Consider the following 18,229-nt stretch of genomic DNA (forward strand, 5'->3'; position numbering starts at 1 on the left):
ATGTAGTGCCTCTAACAGGCCCTACCTGGAGTTCTCAGTGCAATTTAATGCAGTGTTTCCCATTAATGATGGAATGGAAATACTATCGCACATGCAACATTTTAACGCAGTATATGATTGTTTTGTAGTTGAAAATAATTATGGGACCAGATGAACACTGAGTTTAACAATTTCAAACAATAATTATTCTGTTACACCTCCTCGAAACTTATCTTTTGGTGCACTGATTAATATTGCAGAAAAAATAACCTGATCATTATTGCTCAGCTGTTTGTTGCAACTGCCAAATTTTCAGCATTAAATAATTACTAAATTTCAAAAAAAATTGTATGTCTGGTAGGCACTATGGCATGAAATCCCACATAAATGGAACTCTTTACCTTTTTGTTTATTTATCTAATTATATCTCCCTTTTATCTCATACAAGCATAGATTTAGATCTATTTTGCATCCAATCCTGGATTTTCCCTTTTATTCCTTTCTCCCTGCCCATCCTCCTTTCCCTGCTATTATACTTAATTCCAACTTTCAATCTCTAACAATTTCCAGTTTAACGAAAGGTTATATGAATTTTGCATGTCTTGCATTTTTTATCTCTAAATAGCAATTGTGGGATGTATTTAGGTCAGAGTAATATGGCTGAAACATTTAACATTTTGCTTCACATTTCATGTAGATTTAATTTTCAAATTAATGATTTCAAATAAATTCCCAACAAATTGATGCTAAATGCAGACCTTGTTCTTACACATCACTGATAGCTATAAATAACAAGTAAAGTTACAAAACAAGTCATTGGTATTTAACTTCATCCGAAACTGTGTACAAAGAGACATGACAGCATCTTGTGTTTTATTCTCTCCTGGTGTTGGCATAATGGGTAAAGATACTGCACTCCATTAATTCATGAATCATAGTCCTGTAGGCATGACAGTGCTAACTAATCAGCTGCAGTGGTTGGCAATTCAGCCAAATTCCCTGCTATTCTTAACAGGTTGGTGAAAACTGTATTGGATGAAGGCATGAGTAAGTTGTATTGTAATGCTCCACAGTTTGGATAGTCTGTTGAGCACATTACCAATGTTGCAAAGGCCTTCTCTGAAATGACATTCCAGCTGGCTGCAGCACTTTCCTTGGTACTGGTAATGGTTTATTATTGACACGTACCAAGATAGAGTGAAAAACTTTATGTGCTATCCAATTAAATTATACTAAATTACATAAGTGCAATCAAGTCATTACAATAATACAATTGGTAGTGCACAGAGAAAAATACCAGGATATAGTGTTATTGTGTTACAGTAACAACATACAAGGGCCGCAATGAGGTAAGTTGGGACATTGTGACTAACCCTTAGTTTATGAAAGGACCATTCAGTTGCCCGATAACAGCAGGGAGAGAGCTGTTCTTGAATTTGGTGGTACGTGCTTTCAAGCTTATATCTCTTCTGCCCAATGGGAAAGAGGAGAAGACTGAATGACCAGGGTCCTTCATTATGTTGGCTTCTTTCCTGAGGCAGCGTAAAGTATAGATGGAGTCAGTGGGAGGGAGGCTGGACTGGGCTACATTCACAACTTTCTGCAATTTCTTATGGTCTTGGACAGAGCTGTTGCCAAACCTGATAGGATGCTTTGTACGGTGCATTGGTCGAAGTTGGGAAGAGCCGTTGGAGACATGTCAAAGTTTCTTACTCTTCCAAGGAAGTAGAGGCATTGATGTGCTTTCTCTGCCTCAGCTTTCCAGGCATGAGGGAAGAAACTGGAAGAAAGTAAGTATTTGGCACTGCTTTCAATTAGTGAAGCAAAAGATCTGTATGTCACTTAGTGTGATAATGCACAAATATAAATTGAATACACATAGACCCAATGTTTATGTGCAAAATCCAGAAACAAATGGAAAGCTTTTCCAATTTACTTTAGATGTTTAAATCCATTAAATCTTTATTTTTAAATCTTTACAAATCCTGTTTGGAACGGTCACCCAGTGATTATGTTATCGGATTAGTAATCTACAGGTATGTATTAACGATCTGTGGATTAATTGAAATGTTCACAATTTGGTGGCATTGAAAAGTGAATTAATAGATGGTGCTGAAATAAAAAAATGAAAATTTAGGACAAAAATGATATTGACTTGCACATGAGCTTTGGCTCTTTATCTATGGATGCTGCCTGGCCTGCTGAATATCTCCAGCATTATATTTTTGCTTATCATGGAGAAATTTGATTTTAACCATGAATGTCAATGCATTACTACCAGTGTAATGGTAGTAATGATGATTATATTATATCTAGATGATTATTTTAAAAAAATATCCGGTTCACCAGTGTTCTTCAAGGAAAGAAAAAAGGGGACCGTAATTGTTCTTCCTTATGTGTCAGTGCATTTACACAAACGTGTGTTTGATTGTTAAGTGGCGTCTGAAATGTGTGAAGTTTTATCAAATCGCCATGATAAAGTAAGAACAAAACAAAGAACAATTGGCTTTGATTCAAGCACTGATTCAAACATTATGAAAGTTTGCTGCAGAGAGCTTTCTCTGTATTCATTTCTTTTGGAATCTGGACATTTCTGGCAAGGCCAGCATAAATCAGCAATCGCTAATTGGGTCTGTAAAGGTAGCAGTGACTCATGTTCTTGGATCTCTGCCGTTCTTATGATGAAGGTACTCTCAGAGAGCTGTTTGCTGGGAGTTCTTGGAATTAGGATCACCAGGGTGGTGTGCAAATTGGAGGAAAACTTGATGGTGGTGGTGATCTCATGCAACTGTTGACCTTCTCCTTCCTGATGATAGAAATCAAATGTTAGGCAGGTTCTGTCAGAAAAGAATGAATGACTTCAGTGCATTTTGCTGATATATCATTGGTGGAGAGAATAATCCTTTGATTAATTTTCTGCCTCAGAGGGCGGTGGAGGCAGGTTCGCTGGATGCTTTCAAGAGAGAGCTAGATAGGGCTCTTAAAAATAGCAGAGTCAGGGATATGGGGAGAAGGCGGGAACGGGGTACTGATTGGGGATGATCAGCCATGATCACATTGAATGGCGGTGCTGGCTCGAGGGGCCGAATGGCCTACTCCTGCACCTACTGTCTATTGTCTATTGTCTATTGAGGTGTTTCGAGAGTCATGTGTGTTTTATTGTCATATGTCCGAGATAGAATAATGAAATTCTTGCAGCAGCACAACAGAATATGTAAACATTGTACACTGTAAACAATATAATAAATGAGAGAGAAATAAAAGTTCAGTATGTGTGTATATATACACATACTCACAAATATATAGATCGTAGATACATAGTAATAGTGCAATAACAATAATAATAGTCTATGTAGTTCAGAGCTTATTTGAGGTTGTAGTGTTTATTGGTCAAATTCCAGCAGGGAATAAGCTATTCCTGAATCTGGGTGTTACAGTTTTCAGGCTCCTGTACCTTCTTCCTGATGGCAGGGGTGAAATGGGTGTGTGGCCAGGGTGGTGTGGGTCTCTGATTATGCTGGCTGCCTTTTTGAGGCAGTGATTCCGGTTCCTTTGATGGTGGGGAGGTCAGAGCCCGGTGATGGACTGGGCAGTGTTCACCACTCTTTGCAGTCTTCTTTGCTCCTGGGCATTCAAGTTGCCAACCAAGGCCCTGATGCAACCAGTCAATATGCTCTCTACTGTACACCTGTAGAAGTTCAAGAGAATCCTCTCTGACGTACCAAATCTTCTCAGGAAGTAGAGGCATTGATATGCTTTCTTTATAATTGCATCTGTTTGCTGGGTCCAGGAAAGATCTTTGGAAATATACACGCCCAGGAATTTGAAGTTTTTGACACCACCATTGTTCCATTGATATAAACAGAATTGTGGGACCTCATCCTTCCTCTTCCAAAGTCCACAATCAGATCATTGGTCTTGCTGATATTGAGAGCCAGGTTGCGCTGGCACCATGTATTCAATCGATTGATCTCACTTCAATACTCTGACTCATCACCACTGAAATTCGTCCAACAACGGTGGATCGTCCGCGAACTTGAAGATGCAGATCGCATTGTGTCTGGCTTTACAGTCGTGAGTATAGAGTGAGTAGAGCAGGGGGCTGAGCACACATCCTCGAGGTGCTGCAGTGCTGATTGTTATTGAGGAAGAAGTATTTCTACCAATTTGAACGGACGGTGGTCCGTTGCCAAGGATGTCGAGGATCCAGTTCCAGAGAGATGCGCAGGGACCCAGTTCTGTGAGCTTGGTAACCAGCTTGGAGGGGATGTTGGTATTGAATACGGAGCTGTAGTCTATAAACAACAGCCTGACGTATGTGTTTTTATTGTCCAAGTGGTCCAGTGCAGAGTGGAGAGCCAGTGAGATTGCTTCCTCCATTGACCTGTTGTGGCCGCAGGCAAACTGTAGTGGGTCGAGGTTCTTGTTTAGGTAGGAGTTGATATGTGCCATAACCAACCTCTCAAACCACTTCATCACCACGGACGTTAGTGCCACCGGTCGATTGGTGAGGCACGTCACCTTACTCTTCTTGGGCACCGGTATTATTGATGCCCTCTTAAAGCAGGTGGGAACCTCACCCCTCAGTAATGAGAGGTTGAAAATGTCCACAAAAACTCCAGCCCGTTGGACTGCATAGGTTTTGAGGACTCAACCGGGTTTCACAGAAAGATAGTGAATTAGACTGCTCTTTCATCAACGGTGTTAAGCTTCCTGTCTATCTTGGTGTGTTCTGCCCAGGATAGCTAGCTTCTGGCCTTTTCTCGCAGTTACAATATTTATATGGCTGATTCAATTACCTTATTAATTCAGTGGCAGATTTAATAGATTCCACTTTGCTGACATTTGTATGACACAAATATTTACCTGCCACTTACCAGTCCTTTTTGGTCTCTTAATGATCCTTTGACATAGAAGCCAATCTTCAATTAATTTACTTCATGTAAAATCAAAAAACAGCTGAGTGTAATAAATAGATTATGTGCTTGACAAAACAACCTGTTCTGTTGTGTTTACTAACTGACTGTGTGGAAATTTCCCGAGCTGGTTTTGGTCCATTATCAATCTGCCTTGGGTAATTCAGTCCAAGCTTAATCATCAGCACAGCAATAGAATACAAAAATGATTGTGCTATCACACACCTCTAACTCATAGGTGACCTGCTCACCAAAGCTCTGTTTTGGTTCTGATGCAACATGGTGCCAGATCTCATTACAGCAGCCCAAAAATCCACAAAATAATTCAATGCAGAAATGAGCTGAGAGACATGAAATCATAATTTCACCATAAGTGCCATCAATGCGTGAAGTAAAAGTTTAGTCAATGGTAATGAAAGGGAAAAATCTCCACTAGTTGAAGTCAATGGAGAACATGGATAGGTGACAATTCGGCTCGAGACATGTTGAATATCAAAAATATGTTGATGCTTCTGGAACATTTATTTGATGGATTTGTTTATAACGATAGGACACCAGGAATATTTCCCTTCAAAGGAGAACCTGGCGAACTTTTATATCCACCCAAGGTTACACAAAGACAACATTTGAGCATCAGCTTAAATTATTGTGTTTGTTTCTTGAACCCTGTCGTTTCTGGTTCAAAGAGAGATTACCTTAGTCACAGCTGAAATCTGAAGATAAGTGAAATATTTCAAGACTTTACTTTAAAAAAAATACTCTAATAGCACCCACACCACACAGATAGGAAATAAGTCAAATCAATGTATCGCTTAAAGCATCATTTTGACCTTTTCTGTGTTAACACACTTCAATTAAACTATTGTATGTATTTTGTTACTGTTCACAGGCTGATATTGGCAATAATTGTCCATCCAAAATATTCTTGAACTGAGGAAGCAGTAGGAGTCAACATCAGCGAGTTGGAAGTCACCTGTAGCCCAGACCAGGTAGGGATGGCAGATTTCCTCCCCTGAAGAACAACAGTGAACCTGTCGGGATGCTCAGTAGATATCAAATACTGATGTTATCAGTTTATTAAAATAAATATTTATTTGATTTCTTTAGTTTAGCTTCCCCAGCTGCCATTGGAACTGTATCCCACATTCAATGGTAGAATTCTAAATTTGTCTAGAATTATTTTACTTCCACACTTTATTAAAACCTCCGTCCAAGATGATGCTAGTTCCCGTGTAACCCCCTCCCCTTCCCTCTCGAGAATGACCATGACATCAATCACAAAGCCACTTGTTCAGCGGCCGGTTCTCCATCCAGCGCCTCCGAGGTCAGAGGGATTTAAGGGAATTCACTCCTGGGGGTTTGTTGACCGATCACGAAGGGGGGAAAAGACGAAAAGTAAGAAATGATGAGTAGCTCTGCAGCTGGGTTCCGTGAGCGCACGGTGAGTACACCTCGGCACACACACTGTGTTCACCCTTTCGCACTGTGTACCCTGCAACTGTTGAATTTATCACAGATGTGAAAGAGTCATCATCACCGTAATTTGCAAGCCCCCGCCATCCTGCAAGTTTCAACCAACGAGCTCCCGCTGCCTGCTTGGGTGTGATATGATAGGGGACCAGGGGCGATGCGAATATAAGGAGAAAGTGCACCTTGTATTCATCAAAGCATCTCATTCACCGTGCACTCTACGTAGCTTCCCTCTCAGTACGGTTCTAACCTGACTACGTGGCAGTAACCCCCCTCCCCATCTCACGGTCTTATATATCGCTTGGCTGTGTGAGAAGATGCTTTAAGAATAAGGTCTTATTTTCTGGCAGTATTAACTGTGATTGTAATTGTCCATTTTTAATACGTTATAAACAATTCTCAGAAGGCTTGCCGATAATTTCAGCCAAATGTTTTTATTTGCACTTCGCCGAACTCTCTTGGTTCCCCCCGATTTTGGTCGCCAGTTTTCTCACCGATAATGTTCCTAGTCGGTTAGGCACGTTAGCCCTCGTCTCTCAAATGGGCTATGCCGTGGGGTAGGCACATTTAGTCCTCGTCTGTCAAGTGGCTTCAGTTGATGAGTTGGGAACCTGGGAATTTATCGCGATAAATGTATCTAGATCAGTTTAAATTAGAGATTAAATTCCCAAAAAGAGCTAAAGATGGGAACCCTTCGGGTATTAGAGATGTTTTTTGTCACCAACTTTATCGGGTTTGTACGTTCGTGTGACTTATCTCATTTTAATTACATTGCAACCATAGAATTTCACAAGGTGCATAGATTGAAGACGTGAAACTAATTTTCCCATCGTGATTGCAACCCAGAATATTTGGGAATAATAACTTTACACAAAGGACAATGAAGCTTCTAGCAGTGAAGTTGTACTGTCTGGGTGAATTTTCCCAAGCCAACCCGCTCCAGTTTATACGGAAGGCACACAATTATACGAGTTCACCTGATTGAGTCTGCCTGCTCGCAAAGAAACCCCATCAATCCCAATGTCCTACTATTTCTTTGTACTTTCCTTTGCCTTACAATCCCATCAACTCCACCCTGATTCCCCTACTCCCCACCTACACTCGGGGTAATTTATATTATTCAATTCACTACCAGAACATCTATGCGATTTATAAAACACAATGTAAGGTTTCTAAGTTTGCCGATGATACAGAATTATGTGGAAGGGCATGGTGCGATGAGGATATTGTGATTTTGAAGTAGGATGTAGATAGATTGAATGACTGGGCAAAACAAATGTCAAATGGAGTTGGAGTGTGAAAGTGTGATGTCCACTCCAGTAGGATTAATCAAAAGTCGAAGTATTGTCCAAATGGAAAGCGATTACAAATTTGTGAAGTTTAGAGGGATCTATGTGTACTATTGCATGAATCACAAAATGCTAGCAGGAAGGTCCAACACGAAGTTAAAAATGTTGACAAAAGTCATGGAGTTATACAGCGTGCAAACTCATCCCTGCCGACCAAGCTGCTCCATCTAAGTTAGTCGCATTTACATGCATTTGGCTCATATCCCTCTAAAAACATTCTAACCATGTACCTGTCCAAATGTATTTTAAATGTTATTAATGTATTTGTCCCAATAACTTCCTCAGGCAGCTCCTTCCATATGCCCACAACTCTCTGTGTGACTAAGTTCCCCCTCATCTCCTATGACATTTCCCCCTCTCTTCATTCCCCATCTCTGGTAAAAAAAATACTCTGTGCATTCACCCTATGCATGCTGATCTTTGTTGCAAATAGGTTGGGGTTTTAGATTAGGGTGGCTTTGTTACAGGGTGGTGGTGAGGCCACACCTGGAATGTTGGTCCCAAACCTCAAAGAAAATTGTAGTACCATTGGAGACAGTCCAAAGAGATATTCACCAGAGATTCACCAATTTGCCTTATCAAGAGAGGCTAGACAGTTTGCATTTGTACTCATTGGAGTTTAGAATGAGTGGCAAACTTATTCAAGTATATCCCAAGGTGGCTTGACAGGGTGGATGTTGCGATGTTCTCATTAGTGGGGGAGTCACAAACAAGGGACATCGCTGCAAAATAAGGGGCCAGTAATTTAAACCTGAGTTGCAGAGTGAATCCCTAAAATTCTCCACCCTTGATAGTGGTGGAGGCCAGATCATTAATGTGGGGGCTGTGGGTGATTACTGCCACGAAGATTATTAGATACATTTAAGGTGGAGATAGATAAATGTTTGCAAGATTGAGGAATTGAAGGTTATGGGGAATGGGCATGAAGGAGGAGATGAGGTCTACATTGATCAGCATGCTCATATTGAATATGGGATATGCTTGAGAGGGCAGGTAGCCTAAAACTGCTCCTATTTTCTCATGTTCTTGTGAAACATGAACACCTGGAGGAAACTCACATGGTCACAAGGAGAATGTGCAAACTACTTAAATCTTTCCACCCTTGCACTGCCCGCTTATTCATATAACCATATAACCATATAACAATTACAGCACGGAAACAGGCCATCTCGGCCCTACAAGTCCATGCCGAACAACTTTTTTCCCTTAGTCCCACCTGCCTGCACTCATACCATAACCCTCCATTCCCTTCTCATCCATATGCCTATCCAATTTATTTTTAAATGATACCAACAAACCTGCCTCCACCACTTCCACTGGAAGCTCATTCCACACCGCTACCACTCTCTGAGTAAAGAAGTTCCCCCTCGCGTTACCCCTAAACTTCTGTCCTTTAATTCTGAAGTCATGTCATCGTATCCTTTAGGACCTTCCTTCATAATTACTTTTTAACTGAACTTATTGTTATCATTTACTCTGCACATCAACCTTGTCCTCAACCCAACAATTAAGAAGGGTTCTGACCCGAAATGTCGCATGTCCAATTCCTCCAAAGATGCTGCTTGACGATCATTTTGTGTTCTGCTCAACAAATTTTCCTTGGGTCTTTATGAAGTAATTGCAACAAATTACCATGTTAAAGGAACTCTACACAAATTGTTGTGACAATTAAAGAAATTGCTTTCCGATGGACATCCACTGCAATATCTATTTCATTCGGCGCATAATCATTGCTTGCTCTTCTTAAATTTTGTATGGCAGGTTGGTAGTAACTTCACAATGCCAATAGCCTTTTTATTTCTGCGTACATTTCCTTATGCCGAAATATATGTTGCTAACATTCCCAATAGATATCAGAAAAGACCTCTGTGCCAGGGGAACGCTGTCTCACGGCAACATTTCCCACAAACCCCTAGGATTCCTTTTATAAAGCCGCGAACGTATGTATATTGAACATATGTGTATTAAAGGGTAAAAAAAAAAATCCTTCTTAAATTTTACCTGTGAAAAATGTTAGGCAAACCTTGAATCTAGAGTCCAAAATGTAAGCTTTGCAGCCCAGTCATCTATCCCATACTGCGTTACAAGGATAGATACAATGAGACCACTGTTAGCCTGATCATGAGAAATATCAGAAGTGGGAAGTCTTGCTGATTTACAACTGCAACTGCGACACTACAAATATTTAAGATGTGTGGATATAAATGAACCAATACATTTTTCCAAAAACTTTTCTGAAAATGATGGGTTACCACTCTATAATGTGAGAAATTTGAAGAGAGTTTGGTTATTTGCCAATTTAGACATTGCTAGAAAAATATATGCTATATCAGGTATAATAATTTGGAAGGCTTTTTTACCACATATGGCATGACAAGATTTTGCTCCTGAAATAATTAAAAACTAAACTTGTTCTTATAATAAAGAATCATTACTTGAGAAAGTGTTCTGACTGTTTAAAAATCATGGCCCTTATAATATTTTAGCAACCTATATCTAGAAATGTATACTTTTGGTTTTTATTTAGATCCAAATTGAAACATGGACATTTTGTTCAAGTCAATATTTTGTGTTCTTCCCACAAGCATGTTTATTTCCTTTATTATTTATTTCCATGCATTCCCAGCTAAAAGGAAAGAACTCTAATCTTGAATGCCCATCTCCAGGTTCTTTTACTGAACTATTTAACCACCAGTAATGTTTGGGATTACTGTAGACCTCCTAATTAGGGTAACAAATCAATTTGAGAGTCTGCAATTGCGAATGAAATGGCCTCCAGCTCTCCTTGTCATCCTGGAGCCACCTTAAGACTGAGATTCCACTTTACACTTGTTTCTTTCCCTTGCAAATGGCAGTATGCCTTCCACTATGCAATATTCATGTACCTGTTTGCAACAACTGACCACTGTGAGTTTGAATCCTTGCGACAGACAGACGAGAAGAATGTAGCATGCTGGGCACTGCAGCTTTCCAAAAATGTGCACAAAAACAGTCTTCCCAATCATGTCACAGAACAGTGACTCAAGTGGTTAAAGATTGGAGCAATTGTTTTCCTCTAATACAATCATAGCAGTGAGAATAGCTGTTGCTTGTTTGCCCAAAGTGATATTGAGTACACTAGTGACAAATTAAGATCCATGGTTACCAGAGTGACTGTTGTCTTTTCTTGTTTGATGTCCCTTTATTTCGTTGTGGTCAGAATCTGCTTTATTGGAATAGAATATTTGGTACAAGTAATTAGTGAGCATGTATTCTACGGGCAATAACCTTGAATAGTTAAGCAAAACGCATAATTCTGAAGCAACTCAACGGGGCAGGCTGCATCTGTGGGAGGAATGGATAGGTGACGTTTTGGGCCAGGATCATTCTTCAAAGTGATTTGAGTATTTGCTCACCTGAGTCTTTGAGACTACAACTTATCTCATCAATGTAATGAAACAACTTATGTAACACATCTAGAATTTCCCAACCATTATAAAATTAATAGCCACAAGCTTAATTTCTTGAAAACAGCATAAACTAAATCCAAAATACTATGTAATGGATTATGGTTTCTTTAAATTGTTTTTCATTGCATGCAAAGGAAGGGTAAAAACCTTCCTCATTGTAACTATTTTCACTCTTACCACCTCATTGGATCTTCCTTCTTTGTCAAAGTCCTTCTGTTCCATGCTTGGTATTTCTAAACCATAAAAGAGGATTGTTTGCATATACTGCATGTTATATCATGCCACAGGTTAAACCTATATTTGTTATTTCCGATTACTGAAGAAAGTTCAAAGTTCCCTTATACAGTGTCAGTATGAAACTGAAGGTGTGTGACCCAAGCCAACTTCACATCCTTCATAGACTAATAAAGTCAACAATTGTCATTGTAATCAGTTCTTTTGAAATATTTTCTTGTGTCCTATTTTGAAGCAATACACTACATATCTCTTTGTTCAATATATTAAACAAAAATATATGATATATTATAGAATAATGTAATATATCTCTAGCAATAACAAAACACAATACTTAGAGAAAAGCACCAAAAAATAAAGATACTGTAAATTTGCAATAGAAACAAAAAATGCAGGAAGTACTGCAGGTCAGGCAGCATCTGCACAGAGAAACAGAGTTAATATTATTAATAATAATAATAATAAACTTAATTACGGACTCAAGGTCCAGACAAGGGGCAACATTATATTAAAAATGCATTGCATATCAAATATCATAAATACATATAAAATCATGGTATATCACATAAAAACATCATAATTTATATATATTTTTAAAACCACAATACTTAAGTTAAAAATCCAGATTAAAAGATGATCAATGTCCTACAACGAGACAACGATACCAGTGTCTCCACAGCTGGGATTCGTAGCGTGTAGTGCTAACCCTTATGTTTATCAAGGCCACAATCAGCACATTTTTAGAGTCATTTATCCTGCAAATGAATTTATACATGTGGTGTCTTAGGATAGCTTCTAAAGTACTGACTCCTGCAGCCAGAAACATATTACTGGCACTACACCATCTAGGTTGCCTTAGCAGTGTTCTCATGGCATTGTTATATGCCACCTTTAGTCTCTGCATACTTGTCTATAAATAGTTCGACCACAGGTGCGCAGTGTAGAGTGGTGTGCAGTATGCTCTAAATAGCGACATCTTCACCACATCTGCACATGCATCAAAATTACGCAAGAGGATATTCACCTGTACATACAGCATGCGTCGTTGCCTATAAATATCCTCATCATCTGTCATTTGTTCTGTAATAATATGCCCTAGATATTTTATCTTATTACAGACACTCCAGTTAACATTCCTGGTTTACAAAAAAAGCCAGAAAGTGCTGGAGTAATTCAGCGGGTCAGGCAGCATTTCTGGAAGTCATGGATGCATTACATTTTGGGTGAGGAGCCTTCTTCTGATCTGACCAGAAATTATCAGTGGATATTTTCATGGCAGAGATGGATAGATTCTTGATTGGTATGAGTGTCAGAAGTTATCGGGACAAGACAGAAGAATAGGGTTGGGAGGGAGAGATATATCAGTCATGATTGAATGGCGGAGTAGATTTGATATGACTACTTGCCGAGTTTTTCCAGCATTTTCTGTTTTTGATTCATACTGAATATAAACGAGACCCTACTTGTATTGCTCTGCATGGTGCTTCACAAAATATGTAGATTAATTCCACAGCTCTGTTGTGGAATTAATATACTGATGCCTTCAACAAAGTATGTTTGCAAAGTATCTTAAAATGGATATGAGGGAGGCGGCGAGTGCCTGTGTGAGTTGGCTATGAGTGTTCGATTGAACAATGGAAATACACCTACTCACCTTTGTACAAATCAATGAAACAACTTTCTGAATGCTGCCAGTTGCATAATAACCCAATCATTGCTTATGCATCAGAAACAGCATAATTAATCTAGATGGTGTAGAATCTGACACACTATGCAAACGTGTTCCTTTTTTAACTGGTAAGAATGTTATCTAGTATTAAGAACAGTTAGCAGGTGTGTTTCAAATATTGCATATATTTCGACAATGATTCAACAATTACTGTGCAGTCTTTGCTCAAAGTATTAAAGCTTCATGATATATCTTTGGGGTATTGTGATATTTGAATATCACTTTATTATCAAATATCAATGAATATTTCTGACTAAACAATTGTAATATTCTGACCTCAGGCCTTCCAGAGGATGTTGAATACTAATTCAAGAATAAAACCCTAAGCAAGTTGATGACTGCCAAATAAACTGATGTAGTTAAATAAACCACACCTGTATCCTAACCATGTGACCTTGCTCCTTAATTCATACCAATGATGTAATGAAATTTGTATTATCACAATGTTGTTAAACTAAATAAAAATGCCTGTAATCTCTGGAGAAACAAGGAACTGCAGATGCTGGTTTACAATAAGAGATACAGAGTGCAGGAGTAACTCAGTAGGTCAGGCAGTATCTCTGAAGACCATGAATTGGTGACGCTTTGGGTCTGGACCATTCTTCAGATTCATACCTGTATTATTTCTTGTGTTTTATTTTACTTTCCAGTTATGAAAATTAAAAGGGATGGGGTGGAGTGGTCACAGGGAGATGGGTGGATGGGTACAGATTTGACATAATGAAGACTATGTATGTGCCATAGCAAGATCCGAACCTGTGCTCTGGGTTTTCACAACCAAACTGTTTAGCGGTGAGGGAACAAGTTACCAATTGTCTTAAAATTGCACATGATGTAAATTGGTCTCTGTTACAAAATGCGGTGTGTCCTTCATCAGCTTTTCAAAGCTTCGAGGTTCTATTCTGCGTATTGCCTCATGAGATCACATAATATCCGCATCTGCTGACAGATGAGATCACACAGAATTATACCACTGGAACTGCTTGTTATGTAAATTGCTATTCTCATTTCTGTCCCATCTTTATACATTTCAGCTGTTAAACAATAGATTGTGCGACTGAAGCAAATTTCATGCTTAGAATACATATAACAATTCTATACTAAAAAGTCAACAGACGTGTTTTTTGTGTCTTGCAATAAATATACAAAACCTGAAAATGATGCCTCTCTGACAGATGCACAACTTTGGTTTCTCAATTTACATATTAACATAGCTTAGAGTGAGGAAGTCACAGTCAGTGTCTAGCATTACACAATAAATAGAGCTCTGAGGATCATGGTGATACTTATTAAGGACTTTTTAAATAATATGCCTCTGTTCAGATTTGGCAGTGAAATGTATGCTTGGCTTCAGTTTAAGTGGTGTATGCAAGAGGAAAGGCATTCAGGGAGGTTCAGTTGAAACCCTCAAGCAATGGATTCACACTTGGTCACAATTGTCCTTGTTTTTGGCTGATACTGTGTATCTGATGTAAGAAAATGAAATGTTGTCAACCATCAAGACTTCACTGCAAGCTTGGGATGTCAGGGATAATTTAAAATATCTCTATGAATAGACTTCTTTCAGATACCATTTTTCAACAAAATAGAATTGTAGTCAGCTTTCATTCCGGTGAATATTAAAGTCAATAACATTACTGTTTAAGCTCCCTCTTCCTGAAGACAATATTTAGTTAAAAGCAATATATATCTAAAAATTCTAGTTTTGAGCAATTTTGGTACTTTGAGTTTTGGACTCGGCTGCCTTGATAGGTAGGGGCCTCGTCCACAAGAAGGGAAGATGAGAAAGCCAGACAAATTGATTGTAATATGTATCAAATGTGCTGCCAACGGTAGTTGTGGTGTCCTGTGCCCTATGTCTGTCTGTTTTACCCATTTAATATAATTTGACACTCCTCTCTCTATTTATCTTGGCTATATCTAATTTCTCCAGGTGTTCATTTTTATCTTCCCATTTTCTCATGTAATAATAATAATAATAAACTTTATTACGGTCTCAAGGTCCAGACAAGGGGCAACAACATTACATTAAAAATGCATTGTATATCAAATATCATAAATATATACAAAATCATGGTATATTACATAAAAACATCATAATTTATAGTGGTGTGGTGAAGCTCTGGATTGGGAACCATGGACATAGTCAGAGGTCATGTAGAAGATGACCAGTATTGAATTAAGCTGGATATCTATGTTGTGCAGTATATCAATGCTAGGAAGGCACTAAGAATTATGATGAATAGACAGAGGCAGTAGTACCATAGAATCACAGAATCATTACAGCGTAAAATGGGACCTTTAAGTCCATAGTCAATACAGTTTTCTGAACAATCTGATCAGCTTCATTCCCCTTCAGAGTGCTCTGCAAATTAATTTTCCTCATATGTCAATCTAATTCCCTTATGAAATCCCCAAAAGGATCTGTTTCCAATATTTCTATGTACAGTGAGTTTGTCAAATCCACTATTTGGATATCAATTCCTCTCTCACAGCCCGTTGCCCCATGGCTTTTTTCTGTCACTTGGAAAAAGTTCCATGCACCATCCAATACTAGCAGCCTCTCTCTGCCAGCCCTCTCTAAATTTATCCTGATCTTCCACAACTCCATCAAACATCCTTTTGATCGTCTTTACTCCATGTGAGCAACTCCATTACTAGAAATCACCATCTTTTGAACAACGCGGGCAATAAGGTGTGTGTGTGTGTGTGTGTGTGTGTGTGTGTAAAATATCTGTTCCAAATATGTCTGGATGACAGCAGCAGTTAGTATTAAAGACTCATGAAAATGAACGTAACCAAAGTGATTGAAGTGTATTAAAAAATATTGATGCGCTAGATGAAAGGTATGTGAGGAATGCTAGTGAATGAATTTCTCCTTTGCTCCCAACATCACAATTCAGCACTCTGCTGTCAGTTCAGAAATGGAGTAAAGCTGCTATTTCTCCAGGCCAATAAAGGTTCACAACCCTAAAAAGATGTATGCCTGTAAATGTGCGGTGAGCCATGCCTACTGCATCTCTCCAACGTCTGCATTTACCGTATCAAAATTTTACTTATGCACACCCTGAATTGAATTGAGACCAACTCCACAGCATTTGCACACCTCACACCAACTGTTTCCAGAGCCTAATTTAATTCCATTAACCTGTGAATTCAGGTCTGTACGTTTGCAGTGTTCATTAAATCTGCTAACCTGCTGCACCACCAAGATGCTAAAAGATCATCAAGTCACACTCTGCTATAGTATTGCAACAAGTCATTTCATCTCCTTGTCAAAATTGAAACAACTGCTACAATAGCAGTCCATAAATACATTCAACAGTATCCTCTCAAAAGCTGAATCTAATCATTTACTGAAGCTATCTAAATTCAACAGCTCTGATCAGAGGATTCTGTTTCTGTAACATTAAAAGCAAATTCCATTTTATGTTGATGCTAATGGGTTTGTGATTCTTCTTTTACTGTTGCATCAAACACAGTTTTGAAGAGATGTTGTCACCCTGCTGGAAAGTGGAATACTTTCTGTCCCGTTCAGTTGATCTAAGTGATTGTAACTTTTAACGTGGAGATACAAGAAACTGCAGATGCTGGAATCTTGAGCAAAAAATAAAGTGCTGGAGGAATTCAACAGGTCAATAGGCAATAGAACTCCCAGTGCTAAGACAATTCCCCCCTCTCCCCCCCCCCCCCCCCCCCCCCCCCCCCCCGCATCTGCAACCAACGTGCAAATCCCGGCACTCCGGAATGTTAAGCTAAACATATCTGTGAGCAAAACACAAACACACACATCTTTCACCCCCCTTCTCTCTCCTCCACCCCTCACCGTCTCTCCGCCGGTCCAGTCTCTCCCCCTGTCTCTCACTTGCATCTGTCCCTTCTCGCTCTGTGTTACACCCCGCTCTCCCGCTACCTGGCACCTTTTCTCGAATGAACTGTGACAAATCCCATGATTCCTTGCGTTTTTCAGAATACTGAACTCGCTTATTGTGATCACACCATTCTGCATTGGGAAATTGGAAAATGGATGGAAACAGAACTCCATGGAAACAGAACCCTATTTGGTCCAAGATATTTAGGAAATTATGATTCCTGCACTGTTAATACCAACTCTTTTTCTGCTCTCAACTATGTTTTTTCTGGAAACTAGAAAACACCCACAAGTAAAGATTTGTAAGCAATAATTCGAGTACATGAGACCAAATGACTATCTTAGATCAATAGACAATATGTGCAGGAGTAAGCTATTCAGGCCTTCGAGCCAGCACCGCCATTCAATGTGATCATGGCTGATCATCCACAATCAGTACCCCGTTCCTGCGTTCTCCCCATATCCCCAGACTCCATTATCTTCAAGAGCCCTATCTAGCTCTCTCTTGAAAGTATCCAGAAAACTGGCCTCCACCGCCCTCTGAGGGCGGTGGAAGCCACAGACTCACAGCTCTCTGCGTGGAAAAGTGTTTCTCCATTTCCGTTCTAAATGGCTTACCCCTTATTCTTAAACTGTGGCCCATGGTTCTGGACTCCCCCAACATCGGGAAAATGTTTCCTGCCTCTAGCGTGTCCAAACCCTTAATAATCTTATGTTTTAATAAGATCTCCTCTCATCTTCTAAATTCCTTCCTCAAATTTGGAGACCAAAACTGCACACAATACTCCAGGTGTGCACTAGGGCCCTGTACAACTGCAGAAGGACCTTTTTGCTCCTATACTCAACTCCTCTTGTTATGAAGGCCAACATGCCATTCGCTTTCTTCACTGCCTGCTGTACCTGCATGCTTATTTTCATTGACTAATGAACAAGGACCCGCAGATCCTGTTGTACTTCCCCTTTTCACAACTTGACACCATTTAGATAATAATCTGCCTTCCTGTTTTTGCTACCAAAGTGGATAACCTCACATGTATCCACATTAAACTGTATCTGTCATGCATCTGCCCACTCACCCAACCTGTCCAAGTCACCCTGCAGTCTCATAGCAACCTCCGGCAACCACTTTCAACTAGCATCGCAACCGGCTTCGAATAAAAAATTACCGATTTTTAAAACGGCAACCTATTTTTAGTCGCAGCCGGTTTTGAATTTTTTGAAATAATGGCTGG

The 18,229-nt window shown here is 39.4% G+C and overlaps 1 protein-coding gene across 3 annotated transcripts in view; it reads left to right on the forward strand.

Moving 5' to 3' along the window:
* The window catches only part of LOC129706138 (ninjurin-2-like), a 149,133-nt gene that overhangs the window by 9,401 nt on the left and 121,503 nt on the right, over positions 1-18,229 (forward strand). The window contains exons 3-4 of one of the 3 annotated variants that reach the window (XR_008725008.1): positions 5,785-5,884; positions 13,408-13,422. Coding sequence is in view for 1 of the 3 variants with exons in the window: in XM_055650150.1 (XP_055506125.1) it covers positions 6,298-6,336 (39 nt within the window). In the remaining 2 variants the exon portion in view is untranslated. Of the gene's footprint in view, positions 1-5,784; positions 5,885-5,943; positions 6,337-13,407; positions 13,423-18,229 lie in introns of those variants that run through there. The other 2 variants (XR_008725009.1, XM_055650150.1) reach the window with 2 other exon arrangements.

The sequence above is a fragment of the Leucoraja erinacea genome, chromosome 19, assembly GCF_028641065.1.
Source record: "Leucoraja erinacea ecotype New England chromosome 19, Leri_hhj_1, whole genome shotgun sequence".
Classification (NCBI taxonomy): Eukaryota; Metazoa; Chordata; class Chondrichthyes; order Rajiformes; family Rajidae; genus Leucoraja; species Leucoraja erinaceus.